General features: G+C 39.3%; 1 protein-coding gene across 2 annotated transcripts in view; it reads left to right on the top strand.

Moving 5' to 3' along the window:
- The window catches only part of PPP2R3B (protein phosphatase 2 regulatory subunit B''beta), an 88,583-nt gene that overhangs the window by 22,315 nt on the left and 50,402 nt on the right, over positions 1-15,866 (top strand). Inside the window, exon 1 of one of the 2 annotated variants that reach the window (XM_074966007.1) lies at positions 10,135-10,413. The exons of the other annotated variant lie outside the window; for it this stretch is intronic. Coding sequence (XP_074822108.1) covers positions 10,267-10,413 — 147 coding nt within the window. The 5' untranslated portion in view covers positions 10,135-10,266. Of the gene's footprint in view, positions 1-10,134; positions 10,414-15,866 lie in introns of those variants that run through there. 2 annotated transcript variants of the gene reach the window in all.

Genomic DNA, 15,866 nt, shown 5'->3' with positions numbered 1-15,866 from the left:
GGAGTACTGTGTCCAGTTTTGGGCCCCACACTACAAGAAGGATGTGGAAAAATTGGAAAGAGTCCAGCGGAGGGCAACAAAAATGATTAGGGGACTGGAACACATGAGTTATGAGGAGAGGCTGAGGGAACTGGGGATGTTTAGTCTGCGGAGGAGAAGAATGAGGGGGGATTTGATAGCTGCTTTCAACTTCCTGAAAGGGGGTTCCAAAGAGGATGGCTCTAGACTGTCCTCAGTGGTAGCAGATGACAGAACAAGGAGTAATGGTCTCAAGTTGCAGTGGGGGAGGTTTAGGTTGGCTATTAGGAAAACCTTTTTCACGACGAGGGTGGTGAAACACTGGAATGCGTTACCTAGGGAGGTGGTGGAATCTCCTTCCCTAAAAGTTTTTAAGGTCAGGCTTGACAAAGCCCTGGCTGGGATGATTTAATTGGGGATCGGTCCTGCTTTGAGCAGGGGGTTGGACTAGATGACCTCCTGAGGTCCCTTCCAACTCTGATATTCTATGATTCTATGAGTCTATGGTTAAATTTATCCATTTGATGCAAAACCACCTCTATTGACGCCTTAGTCTGAAACAGTTCCTCAGGTTTGTCACCTAAAAAGAATGGCACAGATGTGGGAATCTCCCTCCCATCCTCTGCAGTGAAGATTGGTGCGAAGAATTCCTGTAGCTTCCCCGCAATGGCCTTGTCTTCCTTGAGTGCTCCCTTAGTACATTCATTGTCCATTGGCCCCACTGATTGTTTTACTCCTGGGGGAATTCTGCACCACTGCACATGCACAGAATTTAGGTCCCCTGAATATTTCTTTGCTTTCTTGCAGAAAAATGACTTTCTGACGGGGAAGCAAAGGGAAGCCACAAGAGCAGTCATGCCACCCTCCTCAGCAGTGTGTTTCATGTGCTCAGGGCAGGCAGCAGAGACGTAAATCACTGAGGGCTGGAGGCGGCACTGGGGAAGACCCAACTGGTGGTCCCTACCTTGCGTCGAGCTCAGCGGCTGGGCTGGGCTGGGCTGGGCTGGGGAGGATGGGACATCCTCTTCCCCTGCATGGTATCCAGGGCCAGGTAAGACCCACCTTCAGATTTCTCCCCTGGCTGTAGGAAGTTCTGCAAACCCCCCCCCCCCCCCTTACTTCCTGCATCCATTGCTTCTCACCTGTAGGGGAAAGGATCCCTGTACAGAGAGCTGCTCCACATCTGCCCAACCCCTGTGTATCCAGACCCCCGATGAGCCCCACTCCTCCTGCACCTGGACCACCCTGATGAGCCAACCGCAACCAGATTCCTACCCCACCGAGCCGCAACCAGTTTCACATGGATACCCACGCCACTGAGCCCCACTCCCCCAGCATCTGGACCCCCAAGCCGCACACACCCAGACCCCCCTGCTGAACCCCAACCACCTTTACCTGGAACCCCCTACAGAGTCCTATAACCATTGCATCTTGAACCCCCCAAAAAGTTCCTGTGCATCCAGTCCCCTCCACACCCAGATCCCCCACTGAGCTGCCCGATTGCCCCACACAGAACCCTCTCAACCCATACCTGGATCCCCCCCACACTAAGCGCTTCCATATTTGGATCCTGTCTCCCACACTTGGTGCACCTGGTATGGGGTATTTCTGAGGTGGGCCCAATTCTTGCACTATGTCAGGGTTGCGTGCAGCCTCACGGCCAAGTCCATGTCCCCGGGGACGACAACTGCAGTTATCTCCCACCTTTGTGCCATCAGTGTCCTATGCTCCCTAGTACCATGCTGGAGCCTCCACATTTATTTGACAAATAAAATTTGCAGAATTTTGCAGAATTTTAAAATATTGTGTGCAGTTTTAATTTTTTTGGTGCAGAATTTTTAATTTTTTGGCTCAGAATGCCCTCAGAAGTATTGTTTGGCAGGCTTCCTGCTTCTGATGTACTTACATATATATATTTTTGCTTTTAGTTTCTGCCTTTTGCTAGTTGTTCTTCAGTTCTGTTTTGGCCTGCCTAATTATACTTTTATCCTTGACTTGCCAAAGTTTGTGCTGCTTTTGTTTTCTTCAGCAGGATTTGACTTCCAATTTTTAAAGGATGTCTTTTTATCTCTAACTACCTCTGTTACTCTGTTTAGCCATAGTGGCATTGTTTTGGTCTTTTTTTAACCTTATTTATTTATTTGGGGCATACGTTTACTTTGAATCTCTGTTATGGTGTGTTTAAGTTTCCGTGCAGCTTGCAGGCATCTCACTCTTGTTAGTGTTCCTTTTTATTTCCATTTAGCTAGTTTCCTCATTCTTGTGCAGTTCCTCTTTTTGATGTTTAGATGCTAGTTTGGTGGCTTTCTTTGGTATTTTTCCCCCCTACAAGGATGTTAAATTTAATTACATTGTGACTGCCATTTACGAGCAGTTACTAGTGGATTGTGGATACTTCTGCTTGTTGTAGCTGCCCCTTCCCTTACTGTCACTGAACTTCAGAAACCTTCTGAGAAGCAAAATCTGTTGAGGCCATGCAAGGGCTGTCTTTTTTTTCATGTTTTCAAAAGTGTTAAACCACATCTGCGCTAGGGTTTAACACCAGAATAGTTACTGTTAGCTAACATATTCTTAAACGTGACTTGTTTGCTACTCTAGATGTGGCTGTGAGGGGTAAGAAGGTTAAACTGAGGGGGTTAGTGAGTAAACTTTTTCCTTTCCTTTCCTTATTGGAGTTTGTTTTCCATAGTCAACTTGCTTTCAGGGTTAATTAGGCTAAATAGCTATGTTGAAGATGCTTGATGTATTAGATTTTTCTCATTTGTCCATGTAACATTAATCACTATGTGCTTCTTGCCTTTGTAACAAACTTTTTTTAATCTTCTTTTAAAGAATCCTCCTTTTCTTTAGGCCAGAAGGGATCATTATAATCATCTGGTCTGACTTCCTGCATAACAAGGCCAAAGAATCTTACCCAGTAATTGCTGCATTAAGCCAAAATTTCTGCTTGAGCTATAGCATATCATTTAGGAAGTCTGCATATCAAGACTTCAAATAACTGAGAATCCACCACATATATAAGTAAGTTATTTCAGTGGTTATTTACCCTTGCTATTAAAAATGTGCACTTTATTTCTAGTCTGAATTTGCATAACTTCAGTTTTCATCCATAGAATCTCATTATGCCTTTTTCCTTTAGGATTCAAGTCTCTTACCAATATATAGGTACTTTTAGTTTTTTGATTTGTATTACCTTCACTTGCCTAAACTAAAGAGATTGAGCTTCTTTAGTTTTTCTTTACAGGCACGTGTGGAGAATGTGAGAAATTTCTGTATTTTTATTAAGAACTGTTACTCAGTTACCCAGCCACTTTTGTATTGTTACCTACTGGGTATGAAAGGATTAATTTCTTTCCAGGAACAAGGGGAATAAGAGATCAAATGACTAGGTCACGTAGACATGCTGGAATTGGTATGAATGGACTATCAAGATCTGTCAAAATGTGAATGAAGCTACCTTAGAGGTATGAGGTAATGGTTCAACCATTGGTCTTTCAGTGTAACAGCTGCCAACCAAGGGGACTTTTTGGATGTGGAAAGGCAAATTACATGTCTGACCACACCTCCACCCTTCCTGGGCAGGGGCAGGACATGTGAAAACAGTATTACTGAAACTTGAAACAAAGGACTCTGAAGTGTTAGGAAACACCTGATAAGAACCCTGTTCTCACAGTTGATGGTAATTCAGTCTCATATGGGAGAGCAAGATGAGGGAAGTTGGCTGCAAGCATGCAGTCTGCTTTCCAGATGACGGCGAAAGTGAGACCCCGCTAACTAAACAAGGAGATGCTGGCAAGCCAGATGGAAGAGGTTTAGTTTTGCTTGATCATTTTAACCCAAAGCCCTAAATACTGTATTCTGTATAATGACTAATAAATGCCAGTTTATTTTTTGAAGGCTGTCTTTTGTACTGCAAACAGCTGCTGGTTGCATAGCTCCCACAAGAGTAAGTCTCCAACAGAGGGGGTCCAGGCTTATTTGGATCTGCTGAAGAAGCCACAGTGAGAAACAGGTGCAGCAGGCAGGGATGTAGTCTCAGACTAACAACCATAGGGCTCCTCCTTGAACAGGAGGTCAAGGCCTATAACTAACAAGGATACACTTCCAGAAAAGCTGTTCAAAGGTCTCAGAGTAACAGCCGTGTTAGTCTGTATTCGCAAAAAGAAAAGGAGGACTTGTGGCATAGCACACCCTTAGTATCCGTGACGGCATATTTTCCAAATATCAGATCCTCCTTGAAGCTTTTTTCTTACCTCTTTCCAGTTTTTAACAGCATAGACTTGTGGACACCAGAAGTGGACAACTATTCCAATAATGATCTCACTAATATTACATTCAGATATAATACTAATCTCCCTACTCCTGCTCGATATTCCTCAGCCTGTATATCCAAAGCTCGTGTTCTCACCCACTTAGCTAAAGCATTGCGCTTGAAGCTTATGTTAGATTGGTAGTCTACTGTGACCACCTGAGTCCTTTTCAGTCACTGCTTTCCAAGCTACATCCCCATCCTGTAAGTGGCGTTTCCTAGACCGTGCATTTGGCTGTGTTTAAAACAAATGTTCACTTTACCAGGTGTTCCAGATAGTCTGTCCCTGACCTGCCCTCATCATTATTTACCACGAGCTTTTGTCATCTACACATTTTATCAGCAGTGATTTTATATTTTGAATAGCATAGCCCAGAGAGCAGATCCCTGTGGGACTGCAGTAGAAACCCCTCACTTAAGGCATGTCTTCCCTAGCAATGTTAAAGTGCTGCCGCGGCAGCGCTTTAACATGGCCTGTGTAATCGTGGCATAGCACTGGGAAAGAGCACTCCCAGTGCCATAGGAAAAAACCACCACCACAAATAGCTCCCAGCGCTGGCATTTTACAGCGCTGAAACTTGCAGCGCTCAGGAGGGTGTCTTTTCACACCCATGAGCGAGAAGGTTGCAGGGCTGTAAAGTGCCAGTGTAGAAAAGCCCTTAGTTACTTTGTGATCTATCGATTAACCGGTTTTTAGTCTTCTTGAGGTCTTAAAAGTTGTGGTGTCCACGTTCCAACCCTTCCTGTTCTGTTGTCTTTGAGCTTTAGGACTGTTAGGGAGGGGACAAATGTGGTAGAAACACATGCAGGAAACAGTTCTGCTGCTATAATTAAAACAAAATTACTATCTTGTGATTTCAGGGACCAAATTACATATACTGGTAGTATGTGGTGCTTGAATTAAAGTGGTGGTTGTACTTTCATACAGCAATCATTCTGTTTTTGGAAACCCAGTGAAATTCCAAGATACAAATGCACTTTTGAAAGGATTAGTTAAAAATTCAATTCATGTCAGACTGATGAAGCACTGAACAGCTGGTGCTATGTTGGAAGTAGCTACTGATAAAGGGTTGTCATTCATGTACTTTAAAAATACCTCTCCTTGTACCAGATTACTCTCTCAGCTTTAAGTTAAGGTGATTCAAGGTAAATGTATACCTAGAAGCAGTTACATTTCTAAATCTGTCTGCAGGACTTCATAAACTCATTTAAACACCAGCCTAGACTACAACTATCCTTTTTTTTGTTGGCAAACCTCAAATAGCATTCTCGTGCTCTGGCCAGGTCCTTAAACCAAACCAGTGTGGTTTTCCCTCCAAACTAGTAGAAGTATACTTAGACAAAATACTAAGGGCTGTAGCAGAAAACTTTAAACTGGATAAGTTGGGCGCCTAAATAAGTGGCTTGGTTTTGAAAGTGATCAGCCTCAGCTTTCTCTCTCTCCTTGGAATGGCAGCTATAAGTGCTCACCTTTTTTAGGTAAGCACCCAAGCTTACAAATGTGGGCCATTATAGATTTTTTTTTTTATGGGTAGGCTTTTGTAAAGAGGTCGGTTTTGCATTAATCTCTGTGGATTGTCACACTGGACTACAGTCTGATCTCAGTTAGGGCATTCCACTTCTGGGACCTGGAATCGGGTATCTAATCTCAATTTCACAGTAGTTTGGCTTTTTCTAGTTTTCATGTTTCTGATGAGCACATTTGAGGGTCATAAATAACAAGGAAGTCCTTGTGGTAGCCTACTTCCACTCCACAAGGTGATATTTGACCCGGAATTGTGTTCTAGAAGCTGTTTTTGTTTTTTAATTTCCCCCCCAATGCTTAACATTGTGGGGGGGGGACCATGAAAAATGGACCAGTTTACACTGTTCATAGTATTGTCTTCCTGAGGCTGTAAAGAGCCTGAAACTATAGTTCTCATTCCTCTCAACAGTGTAACTCTGAAACCTCCATTTGATAATTTCAGTGTCAACATTAACTCTTTCACCACTGATCTCTTTAGCAGAAACATCCACCTAATGTGTTTACCTGCAATCTCATGCACACCAACTCTCTTGGGCAACTTCTAAAACCTGCAGTTTTGCCTTCTAATTTGTACACAAGTTGGACATTAGTCAGTACAAAAATGTGCATGTATTGAAAACATAATTTGGAAAACATAAAATTGAACTAAGGGCTAGTCTACACTGGCAATGCTAAAGTGCTGCCGCGGCAGTGCTTTAATGTGCCTTCTGTGGTCACAGCGCTGCACCTAGAGAGAGCTCTCTCCCAGTGCAATACACTGCTGCAACTTGCTGCACTCAAGGGGGTGTTTTCACACCCCTCAGCAAGAAAGTTGCAGCACTGTTAATTGCCAGTGTAGACAAGCCCTTAGTATCAAAATAAATATAACTATTCTACTGATTACTCTAATATTTAATTCACTAAAACTGCCTATTTAAAACTATTATCTGAAGCTGCCACGGAATCCAGGGACCTTGCTACAAAAATTGTCCAGACTACACAAGGCCTTATCAATAGGAAACAATACTAAGCCTTAAAGACTGGAATGCATTTTTTCTGGTAGTGATGGGACTCTTCTCTGAGAGATGCAGTGTTTAGAGCTCCTGTGAACTGCACTGCTGTGATTCAGTGCTTCAGTAAGTGCATTTCAATTGGTTCAATAGTGTGAAATCTGCTTTATTGCAAATTTGGTGAGTCTGTTCTAGTATCTGTGTATATTTGTCTCCTCTACACTTTCTTATAAAGAGAGGAAAACTATTCTCCCTCCATCCAAGTCTAGTGCTGATACAAGGCTTCCAGATATAAACAGATATTTCCGGAATGCAAACAACCTCTCATTTGGCTGCCGGAGAACCTTCTGTATTTAAAGTCCTTGCTGGGAAGCAAAGGAGAGTCCAGACTAAAATAGTTCAAGCTGGGGGGGGGGGGGGGGGGAGGTGGTGTGTGTGGTGTGTTGATACTTGACAATGTGATTAAAACTTAATGTTTGTTTCCTTTTACATTATTTTAAATCAGCATTATTTTACGTTATTTTAAATCAAACCTTAAGTGAGACTTCAAACTAGCTTGTTTGTGCTTTTGATGATTTTCTGGACTTCAGTATGAGTTTATAGGAATGTAACCTGCAGTGTCAAATTAGTTTTGACCTTCACTACTTCACATTAAAATATGACCTTAATAGCATGTGTGGCCTATAATATTGCTGAATAAAGAGGAAATTCTCCCTGCAAACAAGTGTAGAAAAGTGTGTACACTCCTATTTTCTCTCTCATAATACAAAAGGGGAAACTTTAACCCTGAAAGATATCAAATATGAATGATAAAAATGAAATACTTTATACAACTATAATAACCTGTGGAACTCAATACCAGACATCACCGAGGCCAAGAGACTCGGAGTTAAAAGATTAAATTTTTCCATCCAATTATTTATGCATATTAACATTGCTTTTAGAGATCTGATCTAGATTAAGCAGAAGTTTTTGTTGATCTATTCACAGTGACACCCAAGATCTTTCCTGAGTGACAAACCTTAATTGGAATCCAGCAATGTGTGTGGATAGTTCAGATTGTTCCTTTCACTGTAACCGTGTTTTGATAAATGCAATTAACTTCCAATCATGTTGTTCATTCAGCTAGCTCTTTTAGGTCTGAAGTTTGTGTGTCTCACAAAATTTAGTTATCCACAGATTTTTTCCACCTCACTGTTGATCATATTTAATAAATTAATCACTGGTTTTGCTAAGGAAACTTGGTGTGCTCCACTATTAACAAATTGGCATTTGTTCATATTGTTTTGTTTCTTGGACAATCTCACAGTTCTTTTAGCTCTCACCACCTTGTGATTACTCGAATTTTGTGAAGTAATTTGTCAAGGATAACTTAATTCACCATTTGTCTCGTGTTCTTTTTTTGATAAGCCAAAATCAAGTACTACTGTTGTTTTAATAGAAACTTTGTTTTCTTGCTGTAAAACAGAAATGCGAGGTCCTCACTCGATCTTCAGAGTCTCTTCCTTATCCAGTTAGATGAATCCATACTCTATTATCGTTTAGGAGTTATATTCTGTCTAAACTACAAAATATAATAAAATAAATTAAAATTAAAATAAAAGCCAACACATGTATCTCAATCTAGATTGAGGACATTTGGACTCATTTAGCGTGGTACCACATTAAATGCCATGTCTCTTGTATCCAGTAACACCATATAAGAGAGTACATTTGTTGGTACATAATAGACGGGATCAGAGTTAAGGTGGTTTGTGTAATTATGCGTTTCCTGACTCTAAAAGATAAAATTGTTTAGAGGCTTTTTCAACTATACTTTAATTTCCTGGCTTTCATTTTTCATAACTACAAGTTAACTTTGTAATAATACTTTTCTTAAATAACTGATACCTTTAGAACCATAATTTTCCTCAGAAAACATTGACTTTGACATGTATGTTACATGTTCCAGTGATCGATGATCCTGTAAAGAAAGCCCATTTCAATTTTTGTTGGTTTTGTGAATTAAATCTAAGCCTTGTTACACTGGCATCTGACTAATTTCCTTTCCTGCATGCTAAATCCCCACCCCAAAAAAACAACCTCTAGGTTTCTTTCCCAATGTTTGTTTTGGCTATACCCATTCTCTTATACACAGGTACAGAGTCACTGTCCACTTTTTTTAGGGGTACTGACAATGCTGGGAGGGCTGAAAGTTTTAGTTAAGCTAAATGGAGGTAGTAAACAGGATGCCATTCTCAAATAGTTATTATGGTGACATTTAAAGCAAATGTGTCTAAAAATGAATGTGTTCCCAGTGACAGCTAGAGTAAACCTATGACAATTTGAAATTTTAAAGCAATACCATTTCAGTCAGAATTTTTTTAAAAAAAATTCTGACTGAAACATTAGAACACGGGAGATGGAGAATGTATGTATTTTTTCACTTCAAAACCATATGAAAAAGTGTAAACTTGGGGGAATGGGGGAAATGAGGAGGGAAATCTTGTAAACTGAAACTAAGCCTCCATCCCAAAAATATTTTTTAAACTACAGTAAACTGAAACTAGAAGTCTAAAACTGCTATCTCTAACTGCAGCATTGCTACTGAAACATTATGTTCATATTTATTTTAAGGTATGTGTTTCTTTGCAGTACTTAAAGTACTTTTGTTTGGGCAAGAAAAGTTCATCCTGATAAAGCAGTTTCATATGTGATATCTAAATCTTCCCTTTCCTGCTATAAGCTGCCATCTCTGCGATTCAGTTGTGGTAATGTTTGCCTACTTTATTGCTCAATATTTTCTGCTTTAACATTTTACATGACTGAAATCCTGCAATATGTGAATAATTGTTGAGACAAATACAGAAGCTTCATCTTATGAAACTGTGAACATGAGCTTTACAACAGCTTATCCCAGCAAGTTTGTTTGAAGTTTATCTTGCGGTTGCCTCATGTTCTCTAAAGTTGCAGAGTTTGCTGTTAAAGGGCTGAACAACTTAGAATTTAATTGCTGTGTAATAAGCCTTATCCCTCAATGAAATACTTCACTGAGGCTAGAGAGTGAGTGGTTTCTGACGGAAAGAGGCAAAGAAAAAACTGCAAAACTGGCATCTTTACATTCCTCCGGAGTTTGCCTTTTTTAAATTGGGAGCTGCTTATATAAAGATGATTCTCGAAACAGGTTTGTTTCTTTCCATACCATCCCATTTAGACTTTGGAATGCTTGCAGCAAAAGGGCAAGCCCCTAAAGTGACTTTCCAATCTGTTTTTGTGATTCCAGCCAAGTTCTCTTTAATGTATGGCGCAGGCTAAGTTGAGCTGGCTCTCTTAGAATGTCACAGAACTAAAGCGCAGCTGCTGCTCTAAGTGGCACTGTGTGATAATAGAAAGGCTCTGCTATTTACTTGGACTCAAGTGCCTGGACTGGCGCACACAGATATTATATGAAATCTGAAAGCATGAGGATAAAAGAGATTTCCTTGCGGCAAGATCCTGATCTAAGAAAGGAGTTGGCATTGCTAGCTCGAGGATGTGATTTTGTTTTACCTTCTAGATTCAAGAAGAGACTAAAAGCTTTCCAGCAGGTTCAGGTTTGTTTATGTTCTTCTCTATATAACTGCTTCCCCTATCTGTGAAGGCACAACTTTGATCTCCATAAACCTCATGAAATACATGAAAGTTCTTCACTAACTAGGAATATTTGAATACCAGTTTTATTTTTTTCAAAATGTAACATGTTTGTGTGGTTTTGAAAGGAAGTAGATACTGTGCCTTAGTCTTGCTACATGAATTGTGCATTGTTTTGAAAGCTACAAAAAATTCATTTAGCATAACACTTATATGCCTGATTTGTTTACAGATGTGTGTGAAATAGAAAGGTTGGTATACTTAATTAGCACCATTTGAGTTGAAAGAATAGTTCCATTATAATCTACATGCACTTTCCCCATGGATATTAACTTACTTCTTGCTAAAACTAGGTACAAAAAGATAGGCTGCAGCTTTGCCCAAATATGAATGTAGCCCCTTTAGCATGCTCTGTGTTGAGTTCCACACATTATGTAACTCAATAAGACATTACCATTTTGAACTCCATGGATCAGCTCCGTCTATACTAAAGAAAATTTAAGGTATTACTGTGTATTGCACAAGTATCTGAGTAATTGCTACTTTGCAACCAGTGAGTTAAATCCACCATTTTATGAAGTGGGTTCATTATTATTTGAGTGATTATGCATTTCAAATATTGCTCATCAGTTAAAATTATACTTATATAGAGCAGAAGTGTTCCATTATTTTGTAAACTTTTGCAAGTGTGCTAGTTTAGTTATGAAAAATTATCAAAACCTACATTCAGATATCAAGTGTCATAATTTCTGGATGTATTAAAGCTTCAAGAGCTAATGCATTCATCCTGTTCTTAACTTACGCCCACCTCCAATCTATGAGCAAGAGGTGTCTCCAAGCTATCTTGTATACCATGCCTGACATTTTTGTACCTATTTATTTAGGAAAAAATTGGCTGCCAAACTCAGAATTTCCTAGTTTTCGTGGACTTGGAGGTAACCAGAACGTAAATATGACCTACAGTTTAATTCTAAATTCCAAGTCTAATGCACTAGTCTTTTTAAGGTGACCTTCAAGAGAGGGCAAAGAACCCCATGACCCTATAAATGCTTTGATTTCCTATTAGCTTAATATATTGGATTTAAAAATTGAATGGTGGTATTTCAGATTTGGTTAAATTAAACTTGATTTGAAAAGGTCATTCCTTATTTTAAAGCAAACTTGTAGTGCTGACCCTGCTATTTTAAAGCATTTAATGTAAATTTGCTGTAAGTGTGAAAAGATTTGTATTACTGAAAAATTAATTTTGGTGGCTTAGAGCACTGGAGAGAGAGCCTGAAAAATACAAGTGAGAAATGCTATATGTGCTATTTAATCTTGCATCTTTGGTAATTTAGTTAAATGTTTAGAGATATCAAAGCTGGAGGATCACTTACTCTAGTCACAATACCTTTTTGTAAACAATCAGTATTGCCCTCTGTGGTGCCCTCTAGTGTGAAAATATCTTTTATCAACCAAAAATGATGATTACATTGTGTCATGAAAATTTTGTTTGCTTTATGTGGAAAGGAACTACTAAACATAGTGTATGTACTAGGTAATAGGTATATAATATCACCAAGAGACTTAGAATAAGTGCTTGCAAATCTCTTAGGGCTTGTTCACTCTGCAATTTGTAATTGTTTTAACATGTGAACCAACATACTTGAAAATCTAGTGTGGACAAGGAACAAACATTTGTTGCCAAGTCACTTTTAACCCTAGGGTTAAATATTTGTTAGTGTACATTACAAGTTCCAGTTACTTCATACGTACATAATTACAGCTTGTAATGTAGTTGTAAACCAAAGTACTCTGTAGAATGGAGGGGAGGGGGATGGCTTGTGCTCTTTTTTTCTTTGAGAATAGAGAAGACATGAATGAAAGTGGTTTTTTTTGTTTAAGTGTCTTCTGCTTGTTTTTTATGTAAGTATCAGGAATGTCAAATTGGTCATCACTGATTTTGCTAGCAGATCTATTGGGAGACTCGGAACATGCTTATTGTGAGCACTAACAGTTTAACTGAAGGAGCAAGAATGCTGAATTTTTAACAAAGATGTCCTTTATCCAAATTAGAGCTGACTGGGAATTTTTCAGTGAAACTTTTTTCAGAACGTTGATTTGCCAAAATTTGAAATTTTTCATGGAAATGGGTTTTTTGACACAACTTTTATTGGGAAAGTTTCTCAAGATAGAATTTCAAGAGAGAGACCACCACTCCCAAAATAGCCAAGAGCCTGGTGGTGGTTGGGCCACCAGTAATCAAGTCCCTGTTCTGAATCGGGCAGAGCATGAACCTGAGCCCCCACATCTCTTAGAAGTGCCCTAACCACCAGGCTATTGGCTATTCTGGGGGCAGTGGGAGGTCTCTCTGGTTTTTCACACAAAAAAATAATTATTTCAGAAGATCTCTGCTCTGTCCCAGTGTAGAATAGGAAAAAATGTGAAGTCTCAAAAATGTTGGCAGGACACAAACAAGTTTCCTGCCCAATTCTAATTCAAATGTTAATTACCTCCAGTAGTGCCCACTATGTGATAGGTACTTTCCAAATAGAAGTAGAGATGTTGTATGCTTCATGAAGCTCATGTTGAAGTTATGCAAGCTGTTTAGGGTGGGGAGAGGGGAGGGAGAACAGTTTAAGCTGTCTGAGCATACTTCCCCTCTCAGTTGCCTAACTTTTACTCTTGACTCTTAGTGTCATTTCCCTACTTTTCTGGTCGTCATAGTGCCTTTCAGAGGTGGAGACAATATTTCAAATTCTAATGTAGAAACCAGAATATAAATCTTTCAATTTTCAGACATCATAAAGAAGCAAAAATAGGGGCAACCCACTTTTTTCTTTGTAGACTTCCTTTAATTTTTTTAAAAGTTGTGATCAGATTAAATGTTTAACTTGTTAGTCTGCTAGAGGAAATCTGGAGTTTGTCTTACTGCAATTAACACTGAACTCTTGAATGAATACCCAAAAAAGAAATAACATTAGTGTATAGCAAGGTTTTGTTCTTAGTTTGTGTATGAACATATACAACTAAAACATTTGTTGTGAGGTAATTCAAATTGATTGATGGAACTATAATGGCTTCTGGGACAAGTCAGTGGGCTTTTTTTCCCTGAGCTCCACGTGTAAACAACTCCCAAGTACAATATATCCTTTCTGGAACTAAACAATTTTGTTTTGTGAAAGTCTCCTAATGAACTGCAGTAGAAATCACTGGAAAGCTGGGTGGCCTTGAAGAGCCTGGGGACAGGCTATTTTCCAGCATCTGGTTTTGTTATGTCATGGATTAGGGGTGATAATACAGAGATGGATTTTTTTCCCCTAGAAAAGCCCTGAAAGTAATCAGATCAGCCTTTCAAAACTGATGTGAAAAAAAATAGCCCAGGCCTAAAATCCACCTTTTACCATGTTATTGGAAAATACTGACTTTCTCAGTTATCAAAATTATTTTTCATGGGTAAGCAGAATTTTGCATTGATTATATGCAAAAGGGGCTACTCAGGAGATTTCCGATACTCTCAACGCAGAACACTTACAGTATGTAGTGAATGGTAATATGAAACTTTAAAAGGCAGCTGTATCCCGATTGCTCATAAGTTTCCCTGAAACTTTGGAATCAGAAGTGAACCATGTGGAACATATATCAACTGTACTGGAAACTTAAATATGTGAACTGAATTGAAAGGTTTGTTGCCTGCTGATAGCTGAGTTCGGATATTTCACTCTATGGTTGGTGATGTCTCTGTTGGAACTGAAAAGTAAGCCACCTTACAAGCACCTACACACTGTGGTGCTGTATTTGAAGTTGGAAGCAAAAAATATAATACACAATTAAAAGATATAATTTTATAATTTGCACCCAGATATCCTACTGGGTTGGTTGAACTAGAAAGATATTTTTTATGTTTAGGACCCCAAGTATCTTATAAAATAGTTCATCTTTAAAGTTGGAGCTGCACATTTCTTCTTTAGAAGAGCTAAATTCATTTTTATGCCGAGTCCTCCTAGCATTCAGCCTGAATTCTAAACTAACCCTTTTCTTTAATTTTGGGTCTCCCAAATTCATATACACAGCTCCTGCTGTACTGTGATTTATTTTTAAGCATAATCATTCTGTGATATCACAGCTACTATTGTCCCACTGAAGCATAAGCAGGAGTGGAAGGGATCATAGTTGTACAAAACATTTTCCCCTTTAGGATAAAAATAAAGGTTAATTCAATGACAGTCTTTGTCATGATAAATGCCTCTTATGCTTGCTATTTGGGATATAAGCACACACAAATCTTTAAAAAAAAAAAATTTTAAAAGTGAGCAACTCAGAAGACTGGCTTTCCCTATATCTGAAGGAAGCAGCTAATTATTCCTGAAGAGCTTTTTTTAGCTCAGATCTCCAGTGACATCTCAATTTTTGTCTCTTAAAAATGACAGTGGCAGCTAATATTGGTGACACTTTTTGCTTTGCCACTGAAATCCTTTGTAACTCTCAAGTTCTGGTGGTACACCCAAGAGAGGGCAAGGAGTGTAGCCTTCAGACAACTGTGTGGGGTGTGCTAGTCTACAGCTTTTTTATGGTCCTTGCTGCTGCTTCCTTCAGTGACAGATAAGAACTTTAGCCCAAGTCTACATGAATCATTGAATAGCTGAATGACTTAGTTGAGGTAGCAGATAATGCTTAACGCTGCAGTTACCATGGGGAACTCCTTGGTGATCACTGATCTTCTAGCAGACCAGCTTTCCATAATGGATCTGTTCTCAGAGCTGGTATTAGTGTATCCACAAGGGTTAGTAGTATTCATGGGGCAATGCAGGGTCAGTACCATATCAGTCATACATAATCCTGTTTAGATTGGTAGCCCTGTTTCCCTCTCTTCCCCCTCCCTCAACAAAACCTGGCTGCTACACAGAAAAGATTTGAGATCAAATTTATATTTTTTGCAGAAACCAAACTTATTTTATACATCTAGTTACATAACAGTGTAGTAAGAAAAAATAAAAGAAAAGATCCTGTACGCTGTAGCTAATCATAGCTGGTTAGTCACTTGTTCTGTATCAGAACATTGTTTGGAGCCCATGCTGTTAAGACTGCACTTAAAAGATCTAAGATACCTAAAACCAAAAGGTCAGCTAATTCTGTTTAGATTATAAGATACCTGTTCAGAAAAGGCCCAGTGCTACTGGATTCCCATGGCTTTATCTGTGAGACTATTCATTTCTTTAAAGAGGACTGTCAGAAAGCTCTTGGAGCCAATACAATGATGACTATTAAAATAAAAAATCTCTCTCCTAACCTGGGTTGAGAGTCCATCTTTCAATCCTCTCTGCTCTGCAGATGACTTTCTGAATGCCTGAATCACTGGGCCTAAAGATTGACTTATTTCTTATTATAATATGGCTCCAATATCCCTGCTTTCCTTTGACCCCTCTGATCTAACCAT

Source organism: Natator depressus, chromosome 1 (assembly GCF_965152275.1).
Source record: "Natator depressus isolate rNatDep1 chromosome 1, rNatDep2.hap1, whole genome shotgun sequence".
In the NCBI taxonomy this organism is placed as follows: domain Eukaryota; kingdom Metazoa; phylum Chordata; order Testudines; family Cheloniidae; genus Natator; species Natator depressus.
This window is presented reverse-complemented; position numbering and strand designations above follow the sequence as displayed.